Source organism: Engystomops pustulosus, chromosome 8 (assembly GCF_040894005.1).
Source record: "Engystomops pustulosus chromosome 8, aEngPut4.maternal, whole genome shotgun sequence".
Classification (NCBI taxonomy): Eukaryota; Metazoa; Chordata; class Amphibia; order Anura; family Leptodactylidae; genus Engystomops; species Engystomops pustulosus.
Genome location: NC_092418.1, coordinates 61,841,592 through 61,861,439, shown reverse-complemented (window position 1 = coordinate 61,861,439; position 19,848 = coordinate 61,841,592). Strand labels below are relative to the sequence as shown.

Genomic DNA, 19,848 nt, shown 5'->3' with positions numbered 1-19,848 from the left:
TGATCACTTGTTATTAAATTTTTTATGTTATGTAAAATGGTGTAAAAGTCGAGTTTCATACATTTGGGCGCTATTTTCTATTATGTGGTTTATCGCTGCCAATAACTAATATGATGATAACTAACATGTTTGTGGTTTTTACTGTTTATTTCTTTTTATATCAGTTCTAGGAAAAGGGGGTGTGATTAGAATTTTTTATTTTTTATTTTTTTTAAGGTATTTTAACCCTAGATGATCTGATTGTTCCTACCATATACTACAATGCTACTGTTTACTGTTTAAAGCTACTTTCTACATTAGATTAATTACAATGAGCTACTGAAGAAGACCCAAGGCTGTCATGGCAACCAATCGCTGCTCCCCAATGACGTCATGGGGAGCAGCAATCTAAACCAAGATGGTGGTGCCCAGGTGCCATTATCCTTTAAATGCCGCCTGCAGCATTCAAGGGGTTTACACTGATTCCGAGTGTTATAGTTTCATAGTTTATATTGTTGAAAAAAGACACTTGTCCATCAAGTTCAACCAAGGAAGGGTAGGGATTGGATGAGGAAGGGATTTAGGGGAAACAATTCTATATAACATAACAATCAATATTATATAGGTGTAAAAAGGCATCTAGACCCTTCTTGAAGCTCTCCGCTGTCCCTGCTGTGACCAGTGCCTGAGGCAGGCTATTCCACAGATTGACAGTTCTCATAGTAAAAAAGCCCTGTCGCCTCCGGTGATTAAACCTTGATTTCTCCAAACGGAGACAGTGCCCCCTCGTCTTTTATATTTATATAAATTAATCATGTCCCCTCGTAGTCGTCAATTTTCCAGACTAAATAAATCTAGTTTTTTTAATCTTTCCTTATAACTAAGACCCTCCATACCCCTTATCATTTTTGTGGCTCTACGTTGAATCCTCTCCAGCTCCAGGGCATCCTTTTTATGGACCGGTGCCCAGAACTGGGCAGCATATTCCAGGTGTGGCCGAACCAGTGCCGTGTATAGTGGTAATATTACATCCCTATCACGAGAGTCCATACCTTTTTTGATACAAGACAAGATCCTACTAGCTTTAGAGGCAGCTGATTGACATTGCATGCTGTTATTCAATTTATGATCTACTAGTACCCCCAGGTCCTTCTCAATAAGGGACTCTCCCAGAGTTACTCCCCCAAGGACATATTTTGCCTTTGGATTATTGGCCCCCAGGTGCATAACCTTACATTTATCCACATTAAACCTCATTTGCCAAGTGGGTGACCAAACATTCAGTTTGTCCAAGTCACCCTGCAGCCTATGAACATCCTCCATAGACTGTATTACACTACACAGCTTGGTGTCATCTGCAATAGACAGTGCTATTAATTCCTACCTCTATATCATTAATAAATATATTAAATAGTAGTGGGCCAAGCACAGAACCCTGAGGTACACTCATAACTGGCGACCATTCCGAGTAGGAATCATTGACCACAACTCTCTGGATACGATCCTTCAGCCAGTTTTCAATCCAATTGCAAATTATTTCTGCCAAACCAATAGCCCTAATTTTACCCATCAGGTGTCTATGAGGAACAGTGTCAAATGCCTTTGCAAAGTCCAAGAACACAATATCCACAGCTGCTCCTCCATCCAGGCATCTGCTCACCTCCTCATAGAAGCAGATAAGGTTAGTTTGACAACTTCTATTCTTAGTAAACCCATGCTGGCTGTCACTTATTATTCTATTTGATGTCACATACTCCAGTATGCAGTCTTTTACTAACTCTTCCAATACTTTCCCCACAATGGAAGTTAAGCTTACAGGCCTGTAATTGCCTGGCGAAGTTCTAGAGCCCTTTTTATATATTGGCACCACATTTGCCTTGCGCCAGTCACTTGGCACCACACCAGACATTACGGAATCCCTGAAGATTTTAGACAGTGGTACAGCAATAACAGAACTGAGTTCTTTAAGAACTCTGGGGTGTAACCCATCTGGTCCAGGAGCTTTGTACACATTGATTTTATTGAGCTTAGATTGGATAATGTCTACATTTAGCCAGTCGAGTATATTACAGGGTGCATGACCCGCACTGGCACCACCCAAGTCAGAAGTTCTCTCTTCTACTGTATAAACTGAGCTAAAAAAACCTATTAAGTAACTCTGCCTTCTCTTGGTCTCCAGTCACCGATGCCCCATTTTCAGAATAAAGGGGTCCAACCTGTTATGACCCATTTTTTTTTTGCATTGATATGCCTAAAAAATTTCTTGGGATTAGTTTTGCTATATTTAGCCACCTGTCTTTCATTTTGTATTTTGGCTGATTTGATTTCCTTTTTACAGATTTTGGTAAGTTTTTTGTAAGTATTAAAAGCCTCTGGTGACCCGACAGATTTATATTTTTTAAATGCCCTCTTTTTCTCATTAATTGCCCTTTTAACTGTAGCTGTAAGCCACGCGGGGTGTAATCTAGCCCGTCTATACTTGTTACCTATTGGAATAAATTTAGAAGTATAAAATCACAGGATAGATTTGAATTTCTCCCATTTAACATTAGTATCATCATTTGACAGAATCTGATCCCAGTCTATATCCTTTATTGCAGCCCTGAATTTTTGGAAATTAGCCATCTTAAAATTCAAAGTTTTTCGATTTTCCCACCTGTTTCTGCTTTTTAAAGTTTAAGAGGAAAATAATTATATTATGATCGCTGTTCCCAAGGGGTTCCCGGACACTGACATTTTGGACAATCTCCTCATTGTTAGAAATCACAAGGTCCAACAATGCGTCACCTCTTGTGGGATCTTCTACAAGCTGCACCATAAAATTATCCTGAAGAATATTCATAAAATGTCTCCCCTTCACAGATGAAGACGAGCCCTGACCCCAATTTATATTTGGAAAGTTAAAGTCTCCCATTATCACTACGGTCCCGTCCTGTGCAGCCCGCTCCATCTGTCTATATAGGTGACCCTCTATTTCCTCAGAGATGTTAGGGGGTCTATAAATTACACCAAAAATAATTTTTTCAAAGCTCTCTTGGCTTTGAATTTCAACCCACAAAGTTTCAGCCTCCTCACACTCTTCTGAGACCACTGACTCATTCACAATCGCTTTTAAGTCTCTTCTGACATACAGACATATACCACCTCCCCTCCTATTTGCCCTGTCGTTCCGAAAGAGTGTAAAACCTTGAAAATAACAACCCAATCATGCGATGCATCAAGCCATGTCTCTACTACACCAACAACATCTAACTGTTCCTCTAATATCAGAGCCTCAAGCTCGCCCATTTTGCTTGTGATACTTCTGGCATTTGTGAACATACAATTTAATTTTCCACAGTTATTTATCTGATTTAAAGTAATTTTACTGGCACATATATCCTCACCACTGTTATGCAACTTGTGGATCTCCTTATCCACTGCCTTGGTCCCACATACACCGCCCACCTCACCACCCACCAACATAACCTGCCCCCTCTCTGACCTGTCTACACTTTCAGTGTCTTCCTTTTCCTCCTCCCCCGATCCTAGTTTAAATACTCCGCCACCCCTGCTAGGATCTTCTCCCCCAGCACAGCAGCCCCCCTTCCATTTAGGTGCAAGTTATCTGTGGAAAACAGCTTATACCCCAGTGAAAAGTCAGCCCAATGCTCTAGGAACCCAAATCCCTCTGCTCTACACCAGGATCTGAGCCATGCATTTAACTCCTTGAGCTCCCGCTGTCTGCTCTGTGTAGCGCATGGCACAGGTAGGATTCCGGAGAATACTACCTTGGAGTTCCTTTCCTTAAGCTTTGAACCTAGTTCTTTAAAATTATTCTTCAGGCTCCCCCACCTACCATCTATTCTGTCATTGGTACCAACATGGACCACGACCGCTGGGTCATCTCCAGCCCCTCCCAGTAATTTATCCACCCTTTCCACCACATGCCGAACCCTGGCACCAGGGAGACAGCAAACCATTTGGTTGAGGCGGTCTTGGCGACAAATTATTCTTTCAGTCTTCCTGATTATAGAGTCCCCTACAACCACTAGCTGCCTTGGCTTACCTGCAGTCCCATCCACCCTACTACTAGCTGGTCTGCTCCCCCGGCTGTGAGGGAGAGCAGGAATCTGCCACTGACGTCCTTACATCATTGCACAATTTTGCAATTTTGCTTGGATGTTCAGAGTCAGAGTTGGCATTCCTTTTCTTTGACCCCTTCCTACCCCCTCTATTTACAGTAACCCAGCTACCCACCTGGCCCTGCTGGCTTTCCTCGCCACCCTCCACTTCTACCCCACTTATTGCTTGCTCCGTGAGCAGCATACTCCTCTCAAGATTGTTAGTGATGGTTGTTTGCTGCAATATGCAGCAAACTCCATGTCTTTATGTAGAGGGCTCACCCTGTGATATATCCGCCAGTGAGTGTTGAGGACTATACTCTGTTGTAAACTTAATGTTTTTAGTTTTTTTTTTTAATACATTTTTTTGTTTTTCCAAGAATAAACATACATGAAAGATAATGTCAGCATATCGATACAGTAATATATCAAGATTTAACAGATAATGGTTCCGTCATATATATTATTGTCTATTCGAGCAGCTATAAACATCTATGTTCTGAAAAGAACAACATAAAGTGTCCATGCTCTACTTCAAGTGGAAACGTCCATGCTATACGAGCCACGCCCTCCTCATTTACTTGAGGTTCTAGTCCTTTTGAGCATGGGCTGTCAGTAACGGAAGTGACATACATTCATTCATGTATATAAAACACGATATAAAATAAGTAGAAATTAACCCGAAATATTTCAGGTACTCTGGTCAAGTAATCCATAACAAATTCTAACCACGAAATTGGTTATTACAACAAACTGGTATTAACAACAACCTTGACCTGAGATGCCCATATAAAGTAGTCTTTAGTCTGCGAAATAGGGGCTATATATCCAAGAGTTCCAGACCTTTAGGTATTTGTGGTGTGTGTGGTTTTGGAAAGAGATAGCTTTCTCATATCTACAGCTGGTACAGAATAAACTGGTACTGGAAGGAGTTTAGGACAATTTGCCTCCTTCCAATGTCTTGTGATGATGAGTTTGGTGGCGATTAGAAGATGGGTAGCTACATTCCTACTAGGAAGGGAAGTTTGTTAACATCTATTAACAGCAAAGCTGTTGCAGGAGATAGGTCAGCACTTGTGTGGGTAGTTCTGCGGAATATTCTACCTGTTGCATCCCAGAGACAGCGAATATGTGGACATGCCCAAAGCACATGTAACAAAGTGCCCTTTTGGCCGCAGTCTCTCCAGCATAGGTTGTATGCAAAGGGATAGATAATGCTAATAAGTCTATAAGGTGTAAAGTACCAGCGTAGGTGGTCCGTGGTGCATGACCACATCATAATGCACAACTATGGCAACAGGGGCCCATCCGGCATGCAAACCAGTTGACCAGTACGGCCCAAGACCTTTCTCCCACCATCTCCAGCATGCCCCTCCATCCCCCCATACCACCCCTCTCCCCTGTGGAGAAGAGGACAAGCACCCGAACTGCTGCTGCTCACTGCGCTGTAATGGGCAGCATTAGTGCTACTAACTAAACCCACCCTCTCTCCCCCGCCAGAGAGGAGGCGGCATGTCCTCTGTCTGTGTCTCTGCCCCCAGGGCTTACCAGGCCTTCTGTGGTTCACACCCACCATCTGTTCCGCACATCCTGTTCACCTGACATCATCCGACGTTGCGACAACATCTGGAGCCTGGAGGAGCAGGAGGAGCCGCCATTATGGAGAGAGACAGCGATTAAATGATCTACACTTCTCCAGGTAAGTTTATACCCTACATAGCTAGCAGGCATTCAGTGTAATCTCTGATGCCTTCTATCTATAGGAGACCAGCACTGGAACCAGTTGAAGGTGTTTATAATTCATATGTGCTGGAGGGTAAGTATATGCATTCATTATTTTTAAGGGAGGCTGCTGCTAGACATGTTATTAGTGAGGGGAGGCCGCTGCTGGACATGTTATTAGTGAGAGGAGGCCGCTGCTGCACTTGTTATTAGTAAAGGGAGGCGACTAGTGGACATGTTATTAGGGAAAGAAAGCTGCTGCTGGGACATATTATTAGTGAGGGGAGGCCATTGCTGGGACGTATTACTAGTGAGGGGCCATGTTATTAGTGGAGGGAGGTATTTGGTGCATCATTACTTACCCCTTATTGTAAATACTTTTAAAGCTGTAAAATTACTTCTGGCATTTGTGAACATACAATTTAATTTTCCACAGTTATTTATCTGATTTAAAGTAATTTTACTGGCACATATATCCTCACCACTGTTATGCAACTTGTGGATCTCCTTATCCACTGCCTTGGTCCCACATACACCGCCCACCTCACCACCCACCAACATAACCTGCCCCCTCTCTGACCTGTCTACACTTTCAGTGTCTTCCTTTTCCTCCTCCCCCGATCCTAGTTTAAATACTCCGCCACCCCTGCTAGGATCTTCTCCCCCAGCACAGCAGCCCCCCTTCCATTTAGGTGCAAGTTATCTGTGGAAAACAGCTTATACCCCAGTGAAAAGTCAGCCCAATGCTCTAGGAACCCAAATCCCTCTGCTCTACACCAGGATCTGAGCCATGCATTTAACTCCTTGAGCTCCCGCTGTCTGCTCTGTGTAGCGCATGGCACAGGTAGGATTCCGGAGAATACTACCTTGGAGTTCCTTTCCTTAAGCTTTGAACCTAGTTCTTTAAAATTATTCTTCAGGCTCCCCCACCTACCATCTATTCTGTCATTGGTACCAACATGGACCACGACCGCTGGGTCATCTCCAGCCCCTCCCAGTAATTTATCCACCCTTTCCACCACATGCCGAACCCTGGCACCAGGGAGACAGCAAACCATTTGGTTGAGGCGGTCTTGGCGACAAATTATTCTTTCAGTCTTCCTGATTATAGAGTCCCCTACAACCACTAGCTGCCTTGGCTTACCTGCAGTCCCATCCACCCTACTACTAGCTGGTCTGCTCCCCCGGCTGTGAGGGAGAGCAGGAATCTGCCACTGACGTCCTTACATCATTGCACAATTTTGCAATTTTGCTTGGATGTTCAGAGTCAGAGTTGGCATTCCTTTTCTTTGACCCCTTCCTACCCCCTCTATTTACAGTAACCCAGCTACCCACCTGGCCCTGCTGGCTTTCCTCGCCACCCTCCACTTCTACCCCACTTATTGCTTGCTCCGTGAGCAGCATACTCCTCTCAAGATTGTTAGTGATGGTTGTTTGCTGCAATATGCAGCAAACTCCATGTCTTTATGTAGAGGGCTCACCCTGTGATATATCCGCCAGTGAGTGTTGAGGACTATACTCTGTTGTAAACTTAATGTTTTTAGTTTTTTTTTTTAATACATTTTTTTGTTTTTCCAAGAATAAACATACATGAAAGATAATGTCAGCATATCGATACAGTAATATATCAAGATTTAACAGATAATGGTTCCGTCATATATATTATTGTCTATTCGAGCAGCTATAAACATCTATGTTCTGAAAAGAACAACATAAAGTGTCCATGCTCTACTTCAAGTGGAAACGTCCATGCTATACGAGCCACGCCCTCCTCATTTACTTGAGGTTCTAGTCCTTTTGAGCATGGGCTGTCAGTAACGGAAGTGACATACATTCATTCATGTATATAAAACACGATATAAAATAAGTAGAAATTAACCCGAAATATTTCAGGTACTCTGGTCAAGTAATCCATAACAAATTCTAACCACGAAATTGGTTATTACAACAAACTGGTATTAACAACAACCTTGACCTGAGATGCCCATATAAAGTAGTCTTTAGTCTGCGAAATAGGGGCTATATATCCAAGAGTTCCAGACCTTTAGGTATTTGTGGTGTGTGTGGTTTTGGAAAGAGATAGCTTTCTCATATCTACAGCTGGTACAGAATAAACTGGTACTGGAAGGAGTTTAGGACAATTTGCCTCCTTCCAATGTCTTGTGATGATGAGTTTGGTGGCGATTAGAAGATGGGTAGCTACATTCCTACTAGGAAGGGAAGTTTGTTAACATCTATTAACAGCAAAGCTGTTGCAGGAGATAGGTCAGCACTTGTGTGGGTAGTTCTGCGGAATATTCTACCTGTTGCATCCCAGAGACAGCGAATATGTGGACATGCCCAAAGCACATGTAACAAAGTGCCCTTTTGGCCGCAGTCTCTCCAGCATAGGTTGTATGCAAAGGGATAGATAATGCTAATAAGTCTATAAGGTGTAAAGTACCAGCGTAGGTGGAACTTTATGATAGCTTCTAGATGGGATGTGCATCTAAGATGCGCATTTGCCATGTGCAAGGCACCTGCCCACTGCTCATCAGTGAATACTGCGTTCAAGTTTTGTTCCCACCGTGTCATATGTGGAAGTTTAGAAAGGGTTTTCTTTTCCCCTAATATTGTATAAAAGAGGTAAATATCTTTTTTGAAACTGGAGGTTCCTTGCAGTAGTTTAGCCAAATGAGCAACGTAGGTGGGGCCACTAGTCTGTTGCTCCTGCAGGAAATGGCGTATGCGCATATATGAATCCTTTACTGGGATTGAATACTTTCTCATGTGCATACTAAATGGCCATATTTCCTTTTCTGGCCATATTTCCTTTTCTGACCATATGTCTGATAATGTATGGATACCTAAATAGTGCCAAGAAGAAATGTTTAGGTCAGGAATGTTTAATTCCAGCAGGTCTAATGGGATCTGCCATAGAGGGATGACTGTGGTGGCTTTGGAATGTGCTCTCAATTTACGACAAGCGTCGTCAGTTGCTCAGATGGTGAGACATTTAGACTGAGGTGGTGGGATACCTAAGCAAGGGATAGTAGCCTAGTCCGAAGAGATCCTTTGGTCTGTTAACTCTGTTCTATTGAGCTCCACACCTGGCGGGTTGAGTTTAGCCACCAGTTTTGTGATTGTTCTAGAATAGCCGCTGTATAATAATTAAAGGGGTTATCTGGGTTTTAAAAATTACTGAGGGCCGGGCTGGGGTGGGTAAGTACTTACCTCCTCCGGCGACGCCGATGTCCCGCGCCTCGGTCCCTTCGATCGTGCCCCTGTCGTGCCAGGGAACTTCTGGTCCGTGATGTGGCCAGCTCCTCCCATCCATCCCTATCTCTCAGCGTTGTAAGGGCTGAGAGATGGTGTCGGATGGGAGCTTCTGGCCGGCCGGAAGCTCCCTGTGCTCCCCTGCGTACAAACCGGCCGCGGCGCAGGACATCGGCGGCGCCGGATGAGGTAAGAACATGTTTATTATGTTTAAATAGCCCTCCCCAGCTCGGCCCTTAGTCATTTTTAAGACCTGGTTAACCACTTTAAAGGAAATTCTTGGTTTTTTATTTTGCCAAATAAACTTATTTAATTGGGCTTTAGTTCTAAAAAAGAAGGAGTTAGGTAGTGGGATAGGGATAGTGTGAAATAAATAAAGGTATTTGGTCAGTATCATCATTTTATAGGTTGCGAACCGTAAACGTAATGTTTAACAAAGAGAGTGAAATCAAATATTAATACACCTACACCGACAGCATGAATAAGGAGCACTGCTGTGAAGAATCACTGCACCACTGTCAGTTACTACAGGTCCTATAGCCGTCGTGTGGTAATGATTGTTAAGGCCAAGCGGTCAGACAGGACTCTTGTCTGGCCACCACTGCCAAAATGTGGTCGTATCCGAGGAAGCCATCTGGTTTCTGAGGGACAGAATGACTACATTTATGAGAACTTATCTTCACACAGGAACATTTTTTAAATAACATCCAATTGAAGAAATGTTTACATATGGCAAATGAATTGAATTAAATATAAATGCCCAGATGGGAATACCCCTTTAACTAGGAATAAGTGTTCATGGGTCATGTAAAATACAAATTAAAACATGTAAAAGGTAAAATAAAATTAAAATAAAGTTTGATACCTCCTCAATTAGCCCAGAGGGATGAAGGGTATTTAATTTCAAAATCCAGTATGATTCCCTTGTATTTATAGTTTTTATCCTGTCCATTGTATCTACTAAAATTGCTCCAAAGTTTTTTTTCATGCTCTTAACACAGATGTTTAGAAAAACGTTGTTTTAAATATTCAATTTTGCCTTGTACCTGGGCCACTTTGAGCGTTTGAAATAGTGCTTCCACGTACTACAAGCCACAGGCACAATCTACTAAATAAATGACACAATCAGATTCACAGGATTACTTAATAATAAACACTTCCCCTGTAGAGTTTGAGTTGACTTGTTTTTAATAATCATAATTATGTCACAACATAAACATTTTTTTTTATTTTGACATTTCTGGATACCATGTACATTAGTATTTCTCCTTGTCTTTTTTCTACTTTCCATAATTTGCTTGGAGCAATAATATTTTTATAGTTGTGGCTAGAGGCGTAACTGCAACTGTAGCAATTGCTATGGGGTCCGTGAGCCCTAGAGGTCCGTGGTGCATGACCACATCATAATGCACAACTATGGCAACAGGGGCCCATCCGGCATGCAAACCAGTTGACCAGTACGGCCCAAGACCTTTCTCCCACCATCTCCAGCATGCCCCTCCATCCCCCCATACCACCCCTCTCCCCTGTGGAGAAGAGGACAAGCACCCGAACTGCTGCTGCTCACTGCGCTGTAATGGGCAGCATTAGTGCTACTAACTAAACCCACCCTCTCTCCCCCGCCAGAGAGGAGGCGGCATGTCCTCTGTCTGTGTCTCTGCCCCCAGGGCTTACCAGGCCTTCTGTGGTTCACACCCACCATCTGTTCCGCACATCCTGTTCACCTGACATCATCCGACGTTGCGACAACATCTGGAGCCTGGAGGAGCAGGAGGAGCCGCCATTATGGAGAGAGACAGCGATTAAATGATCTACACTTCTCCAGGTAAGTTTATACCCTACATAGCTAGCAGGCATTCAGTGTAATCTCTGATGCCTTCTATCTATAGGAGACCAGCACTGGAACCAGTTGAAGGTGTTTATAATTCATATGTGCTGGAGGGTAAGTATATGCATTCATTATTTTTAAGGGAGGCTGCTGCTAGACATGTTATTAGTGAGGGGAGGCCGCTGCTGGACATGTTATTAGTGAGAGGAGGCCGCTGCTGCACTTGTTATTAGTAAAGGGAGGCGACTAGTGGACATGTTATTAGGGAAAGAAAGCTGCTGCTGGGACATATTATTAGTGAGGGGAGGCCATTGCTGGGACGTATTACTAGTGAGGGGCCATGTTATTAGTGGAGGGAGGTATTTGGTGCATCATTACTTACCCCTTATTGTAAATACTTTTAAAGCTGTAAAATTACAATAAAAAACCCCTTGTATATGTTGAGAATGGGCATGACATGGGTGGAGGTGCTGTGGTCGAGAGGGAGGTTATGGTGTTTCTGAATGTGATGTTTGCCTTTTTGGGTACCACTCCTTTTTAACCCCTTAAGGACGCAGCCATTTTACAGCTTAAGGCTCAGCCCGATTTTTTGGATTCTGACTTGCTTCGCTTTATATGGTTATAACTTTTGAACACTGTTACTTATCAAAACGATTCTGAGATTGTTTTTTCCCCACATGTTGTACTTCATTTTAGTGGTAAATTCTGGCAGATAAGTTTTGCGTTTATTTACAAAAAAAAGAAAATATGATACATTTTTTGAAAAATTTGCCATTTTCGAAATTCTAAATCATTGCGTTTTCAGGCAGATAGATTTACCACCTAAATAAGTTGCTGAATAACATTTCCCATTTGTCTACTTTACATTTTCATAATTTCTGAAATGTCTGGATAATTTATTTTGATGTCACGCGGCTTACAAATAGAATATCGCTTTTCCGGATTTTCAGAATTGACTATTTTGGGGATAAATACAGTTTTGAATGAAATTTTACATATTTAGCATCAAAACCCCCTATATAATCTACCCATTTTCAAATCTGCACCCCTCAAGCTATCAGAAACAGCTTTTACGAAGATTGTTAACCCCTTGAGATCTTCATAGTAATTGAATCAAAATGGAGGTGAAATTTAGAATGGTCATACTGTTCCCTTATACGTTCATTTAGCACTAAAATTTACACATTTCCAAAATATAAAAAGAGAAATCCCACCATACAATTTGTTCTGCAATTTCTCCTGAGTACAAAGACCCCCCACATGTGGCTGTGACTTGTTTTATGGGCGCACAGCAAGGCGCAGAAGGGAAGGAGGGCGCTGCAGCTGCCAGGATTTTAGTTTCCTCATTGGCCCCTTTTGAAGGCTATAAAATTTTCGCTTTTTCGTTATTGGGGCCATGTGACGGCATTTTTTTTGCGGGATGAGATGCTTTTTCCATTGTTACCATTTTGGGGTTGGTATCACCTATTGTTGAAAATTTAGGAACTTTTTTTGAGGGCAGGAGTAGAAAAGCATCAATTCTGTACTGGATTTTTGACTTTTTTTTTTTTGGTGTTCACCGTATAGACTAATAATCCTGTTATCTTTATTCTATGGGTTGATACGATTACGGGGATACCAGACATGAATATATTTTCTTACGTTTTACTAAATTTGTCAAACAAAACCCTAATGTGGGGAAAAATCTATAATTTTTGTATTGCCATCTTCCAAGTGGCATAACTTTGTTACGTTTTTGGCTACGGAGCTGGTTGATGGCTTGTTTTTTGCGGGACATGTTGTACTTTGCACCAGTATCATGTCTGAGTACATATGGTTTTTTGGTCGCATTTTATAGCATTTTTTGTGGGATTGAATAGGTAAAAATCATAATTTTTGGAGGGTTTATAACAGTTTTTTTTTACGGCGTTTATCGTGGGGGTTCAATAATGATTTACTTTTATTCTGCGGGTTGTTACGGACGCGGTGATACTATATATGTGGGGTTTGTGTTATGATTTAGACTTTTTTTTTGAGTTATATGTCTCTTTATATGTTTTGGGGGTTTGGGGCATTTTTAGTGATTTATGACTTTATTTTTTTATTGAATAACTTTTTTTTTTTCTTTTTTACTTTTATACCATGGGATATGAACAAGCAATCATCTGATTGCTTGTTCATGATAATATTCTGCAATACTCATGTATTGCAGAGTATTATCAGTGTCAGCCTATGCACTTGCATAGGCTGGCACTTTGCCAGTAAGATGACGTCACAGACGCCATCTTACTGGCAATTCTTGCTAGTAACTCTGGGGTCCAGATCGGACCCCAGAGTTACTATAGCAACGATCGGCGCCCCCCGAAAACGGTTCGGGGGGGCCGATCGTGGGGGAAAGACACCCCAGATACTTGTTAGATGCCGCGGTCGCGCTGACCGCGGCATCTAAAGGGTTAAGCACCCGCGATCGGAGACAACTCCGATCGCGGGTGTTACACTGGGGTGCCGGCTATTAGTTACAGCCGGCACCCCGTGTTTCCCGATGCCGGTTCGGCTCTGATCCAGAGCCGAGCCGGCATAAGCGCCGTGGCGGATATATCCGCCACTGAGCGCTAAGTCACTGCGCTCCGTGGCGGATATATCCGCCGCGGAGCGTGAAGGGGTTAAAAAGGAGTATATTGCAGTGTTTATTTACTATTTTCCTTTTCTCTCTATTACCTTTATCAAAAGTCATCAAGAAATTTACAAAGAAGGACTGTGTAGTTTTTTCAACATTTTAGGTTTTAGCTAAAAGCAGGACTGGATCCCTCAGGATGGAAATGCTTAATTATTTTCTCTTTCACTTGACTTAAAAAAATTAAATCATTTCAATTATTGTAATTAATAGTGAATGTGATTGTCTATATTTCTGCAGTTCCTCAATTTTTTATAATACCTTTTTTGCAGTTTCTTGGAAGCACAGAGGTAGAGCAACCTAAAGGTACTGAAGTTGTGAGGGATGCAGTGAGAAAACTTAAGGTATTTAGATGTGTAAACGTGTATTGTCCATGTTCATGATTTTTATTATTTACCCTACTAATGTATTTGTGGTTAGTAGGCATGACGGTTAACATTCCTTATAACTCCCACGCCTATCAGGACATACTAGTATGGGGTGTTCTGGGGAGCTGTGGGGGGTGTATGGAGCTCTCTCCATACATGGCGGGTGTCGGCTGTATAATTGTAAATGTCCACTGACACCCACTTGTTGCTACTGCGATTTGTGCTGGCCCAAGTCACAGCAGTTAACTTAAGTGCCATGGTCAAACCCAACTAGGGCACTCAGCTTACCCCCTATGTGTGCCGCCACATCCTCAGAGGGTATCAATCAGTTGCAATGGCAGCCTACAGTCTCATAGAGACTCGTAGACTTGCCATGTGTAATGATATCCAGTACCCTGCAGATGCTGTATACTGAAATACAGTACTATTGCAGTAAATAGTGCGAGCAATCAGACCCTGGAGGTTTAAATTACCCTATAGCAGTGATGGCGAACCTATGGCACGGGTGCCAGAGGCGGCACTCAGAGCCCTTTTTGTGGGCGCCTGGTCCATCGGCCCAGCGCACAAGACAGTACTCAAGGAATCTTCCTACAGTTGCATGCAACTTAAAAGATGCTGCTTTCAGTTATATATTGATACCTCCTTTGCTACTTGGGACTGTAGGAAGAGGGAGAATAAGTAGACAGGCTGTATTATCTTTGGAGGAACTCCTGCTGGCCCTACGATTCTCTGTGTACAGATTGACACTGGAAAGAAGTGATGTAAATTTTCCATCTTTCTATTGTGTTGTTGTTCTCAGGAGGCCAATATGATTGAAAGTTGTTGAACAGGGAGCAATAAGTTACTGCTTCAATTTTTAGTTGGCAACTCGTGATAAATAAGGGGGATTTTTGTTCAGTTTGGGCACTCGGCCGCTAAAGGGTTCGCCATCACTGCCCTATAGGGTCTGAATTAATAGTTAAAAAAAAATTTAAAAAATCGATTTAAAAAAGGGAAAAGTTTAAATCGCCCCCTTTTCCTTAAAAATAGAATAGAACAAACACTCCCTATCCTTACTCCATAATAGGTCATGTAGAGATAAACTGTCTACCAATATGTAGTCTTGTTAAATCGCAAAATTATGGCAAATAATATGAATAATCAGCAATACACAATTTCGATCCTCTGTAGAATACTACAGTAATGAAACCACCTAATCAAGCTAATAATATGAGAACTCGAACAAGCATAAAATAAGTATCAAAGCAGGCTACACCTCAAGTCTTGCATAACAAATGTATGACATTTGCAGCCAGATCTTGTTGCAGTGAACACATAGTGTGGCAAATAACCTTTTTAAGAGCATTTAGAAAAGCGAGTGTACATTGATCCTAAGTGTGTGCAGTGTCCAAAATGGGACTTAGGATTAAGGGACTTAAGTTTGAGGGACATTAGCATGTAACTGCTGTATTTTGTGCTACTTTTACTCTGAATTCTCCTTTTCTAACATATTTCTACTGTACTCCCCAAAAGTACAATGGACTTCATAAGTGGCAATGCGACACAGTGTACATCCTGTGCCATGTATGCTTTCCTTGAACAACCGTTCGAGGGGGAATACTGCTGTGTGGCATGGGCTCATCTGGAAGCCCAGTTTCAGTGCTTCGGGCAATTGACAATATGGAGCGAATTTTGCTGCTCCTGGAGCACAAACTCTCTGGAGAAAATGGCTGTGGGGATGGAAGTGTGGAGGTGCAGAGTGTGGGGGCAGCCAGTTCAGTACATGTTGAAGGCCGGGTAGAGGGAAGAGTTGCAGGGAGTCTAGTACTGATCTGGTGCACCCCAATACATTTCCAGGCTGGCAGATGAGGGGGATATCATCTCTGGGGTAGCATTGACATGGTAGCATGACATGGCCTCTAGCAACCAGAGGACTGACATTAAGAAGGGTAATGGGAGCACAGGAAAGGTCAGACATGTGCTGTTAGTGGAAGATTCGATTATTAGGGGAACAGACAGGGCAATCTGCCGCACAAGCCATGCATACCTTTTTGTTTGCCGGGTTCTCAGGTTTGACATATTGCGGACCGGGTTGACAGATTACTGGGAGGGGCTGGTGAGGAACCAGTAGTCTTGGTGAGAGAGGTGGTCCCCTGTGCACCAGGGGCACCTTTTGGAGCCAAAAAGTCTGGGTCAGACCTACACCCGTGAACAAGGCTTCTCTGTACCGCGCCACAAAGTGAGGAGCAGCGGGTGCAGACACTGCACATAATATAGCAGCTGCATGGAGGACAGCCGAAGCCTCCTGACATCCACCTGGAGGGTCCAGTAGAGGAGTGAGGAGGGCACCCGTTAGCAGGCCGATTTGCAGCACCTGCACCGCTACATGTGCTTCACAGGTGGGAGCCAGGGAGATTATACAGCCCTTCCGGCACCTCCATCCAGAGAAATATATAACAGGGGGCCGGGGGACAGTGAAGGGGAGCAGGGCAGCACCCCAGGGACAGAAGAACATAACCCCTAAAGTGCTGGAATGGTTGGTTAAGAGGTGCCATAATCCCCACACACCTCGCAGCCTCTTGTGTGAGTCGGCATTCTTACGGAGCTAGGGGAGCTACAGAGCAAGATTATTTCATATCCTACACGCCATCTAGTGGTCATATTGCAGAATTGCACCCGTCCACACTCTAAAGGCTTCTGAATGATGTGTTCTGCTATAACCTGCAAGAACAGCCTTCTGTCATAGAATAAGTTTTAACCTTTGGTTCTCCAATTAACCAGTTTCCTCTGAAGTCATATCAAAGTTCTTCACAATAAAGGACAATCCGATCCTTGCTTTATTTTTCAATTAAACATAGGGGCCATTGCAAGCTCCGGGGGCCAAGACAGGCAACACCCATCATGAGTTCTCCCAAAACGAATGCGGTGGAGAGACTGGGGGTTCTGTCATTTCAATCCTGGCGAATTCTTTCAAAGTCGCCCCTGCCCCCACGTGGTGGCCTGAAGAGAACAACTAAAAATTCTAATGCTGCCTCTGACACAGAGGAATTGATGGAGGAGATTACTTTGAAACAAGTGACTGACCAGGTCCTTTCTGCTACCGATGCCTGCAAGATTTCCCTTACGGGAAAGTTAGATAAAGTGCGGATGGATGTCAGCCTGCTAAGGCAAGATATGCAAAGCCTACGAGAGAGAGTACAGCATACAGAAAAGAGGATATCCCAGGTGGAGGATCGCACAGCACCGCTCTCCAACACCATTACAGGTCTCACTACAGCCTCGGACCTGATGAAACAAAAGGCAGATGACCTAGAAAACAGACTGAGGCGTAACAACATAAGAGTAAATGGGCTGCCGGAGAGGGCAGAGGGCCGCTCTCCAGAGATGTTCGTGGAGAGATGGATGAAAAATTTGTTCCCCGATGCAGAGTTCTCCTCTACATTCTCTGTAGAAAGAGCACACAGGGTGCCTGCGGGCCCTCCGTAACCTGGATCTCCACCTCCCCCCTTCCTGGCATGATTCCTGAATAGCAGAGACCGGGATAGGATCCTGCAGTTAGAAATTAGAGTGGACAACACCAAAGTCTCCATCTTCCCAGACTTCTCCATGGAATTACAAAAGCAGAGAGCTACCTTTGCGGAGGTGAAGCGCAAACTACGAGACAAACCTATTCCCTACTCCATGATTTACCCCGCAAGACTGCCAGTGGCGGGTGGAGACCGAGCTGTGTTCTTCACATCCCTGGGAGAGGCAGAGCAGTGGCTTCGGCAGAAGAGAGGATCACCGCCCCGTTAAATGGCAAAATGAAGAAATTACAGAATACAGGACAGGTCTAAATATAGTTAGGTCTCAGGCCTGCACTATTACACATCACTTTGTGCACTTTTAGTTATATGAATGTTTCACAGGCTGTAGAGAGCTGTTTCAAAATTAACATGCAGAGGTGGGATGACTCCCATAATACTATGGACTATAAGGTAGAGGGTGAGGGTATCCCCAAGGATGTACTAGCCACTTGGTTAGACCATACAGCACCACGGCTTTATAGGCGCCGGCGCTAAGACAGTTGTTCTTTATTTCCACAAGTTACTGTCTGTTGTAGGTTAAATGTTTCAATTTAATGGTAGGGTGTATTCATTGGATCTGCAGGGCCGCAACACGATGAATTCTAAAAAGACTGCTCACTTCTCACCTCAGGGTGCCTCACATACATATTTATGGGGAAATCCTGTTCCACCACTAAATTACATAGGAATATGAGTGAACTCAGAATTTGCTCTTGGAATGTCCGGGGCTTAGGCACGCCTAGAAAGAGACTGATGGTGTTTGACCAGATTAGGATCCAAAACCCCCACATAATAGGTCTCCAGGAGACCCACCTGGAGAAGAATAGGACTCACATACTAAATAAACCATGGGTACAGTGGGCACAGCATTCCTGCTATACGACTGCTTCCAGAGGGCTATCCCTTCTAATACACAGATCCCTCCGATAGGAAACTCTAGCCTCTCAGGCAGACGACTAGGGCCGATATATATTTGTTCATGCACGCATTGAAGGCGCACCTTATAATGTCCTGTGCATATATAATCCACCTCCGGCCTCTAGAGTCATTCTATAAAAAGCGTCCTTATTCGCTGCATCATACCTCCACGCAACATCTATTTGCATGGGGGACTTTAATATGTTACTACTCTCAAGACGAGCACCGCACACAGCAGAATCAACCACTACCACCTGCATCAAACATTTTAGACCCCTTCCTTAAAGAAATGGGATGGGTTGTCCTCTGGAGACACCTACACCCAACAGACCTAGTATATTCACGTCACAGTGCAACTTACAACTCCCTGTCATCAGGGCCGATTCTAGCATATTTGCTGCCTGAGGCGAATATTAAAATGCTGCCCCCCCCCCCCCCCCCGCTCCCTGTTAAGTAAATGCTGAAAACTTTACTAACAATTAACAACCCTACAGACAGCTCCCTGACACTGTGTGACTGACTACAGGATCTGAGAGGCATTAGTGGAATCTAGTACCTTATAGATGACAATCTCTTCCATCAGGAGGACTTTATTCCGGGTTCTCCAATCCATGACGTATCACTGCTGAATTCACGGGCAGATATCTTCAGCTCCGTGCAGCATCTCCACCCGGCGTCCCTAAAAATACCACAGTCACTTACAGTATAAAGTCTCCTGGAAAACAACACTGCGCTCCTAAATAATATATACCCCTCACAACACAACTGACCGCACGCTACCCCACATATAAAACATCCCTTCATTATATAGGGATAAAATCTATATACATATGTATCCCATATACAGCCCCTGCAGCTAAGTAATATACTGTACCCGATATACAGCCCTCCCCAGCATAGTAATATACTGTATCCCATATACATCCCCCCAGCTTAGTAATATACTGTATCCCATATACATCCCCCCAGCTTAGTGATATAGTGATATATAATATATACAGCACCCCCCAGTATAAAATGATTCTGGCCCCATATAATATATACTGAATCCCCCCCAGTATAAAGTAATTATAGCCCCATATAATATCTATAGCATCCCCCCAGTATAAAATAATTATAGCCCCAAATAATATATATATAGCATCCCCCCCCAGTATAAAATAATTATAGCCCCAAATAATATATATATAGCATCCCCCCCAGTATAAAATAATTATAGCCCCAAATAATATATATATAGCATCCCCCCCAGTATAAAATAATTATAGCCCCAAATAATATATATAGCATCCCCCCCAGTATAAAATAATTATAGCCCCAAATAATATATATAGCATCCCCCCCAGTATAAAATAATTATAGCCCCAAATAATATCTATAGCATCCCCCCCAGTATAAAATAATTATAGCCCCATATAATATCTATAGCATCCCCCCAGTATAAAATAATTATAGCCCCAAATAATATCTATAGCAC

General features: G+C 43.2%; 1 protein-coding gene across 17 annotated transcripts in view; it reads left to right on the top strand.

The window, feature by feature from the left end:
• GULP1 (GULP PTB domain containing engulfment adaptor 1) overlaps positions 1-19,848 on the top strand; it is a 657,395-nt gene that overhangs the window by 259,138 nt on the left and 378,409 nt on the right. For all 17 annotated transcript variants that reach the window (XM_072120987.1, XM_072120984.1, XM_072120982.1 and 14 more), the window contains one exon: positions 13,813-13,884. In XM_072120987.1, coding sequence (XP_071977088.1) covers positions 13,813-13,884 — 72 coding nt within the window. The remainder of the gene's footprint in view (positions 1-13,812; positions 13,885-19,848) is intronic.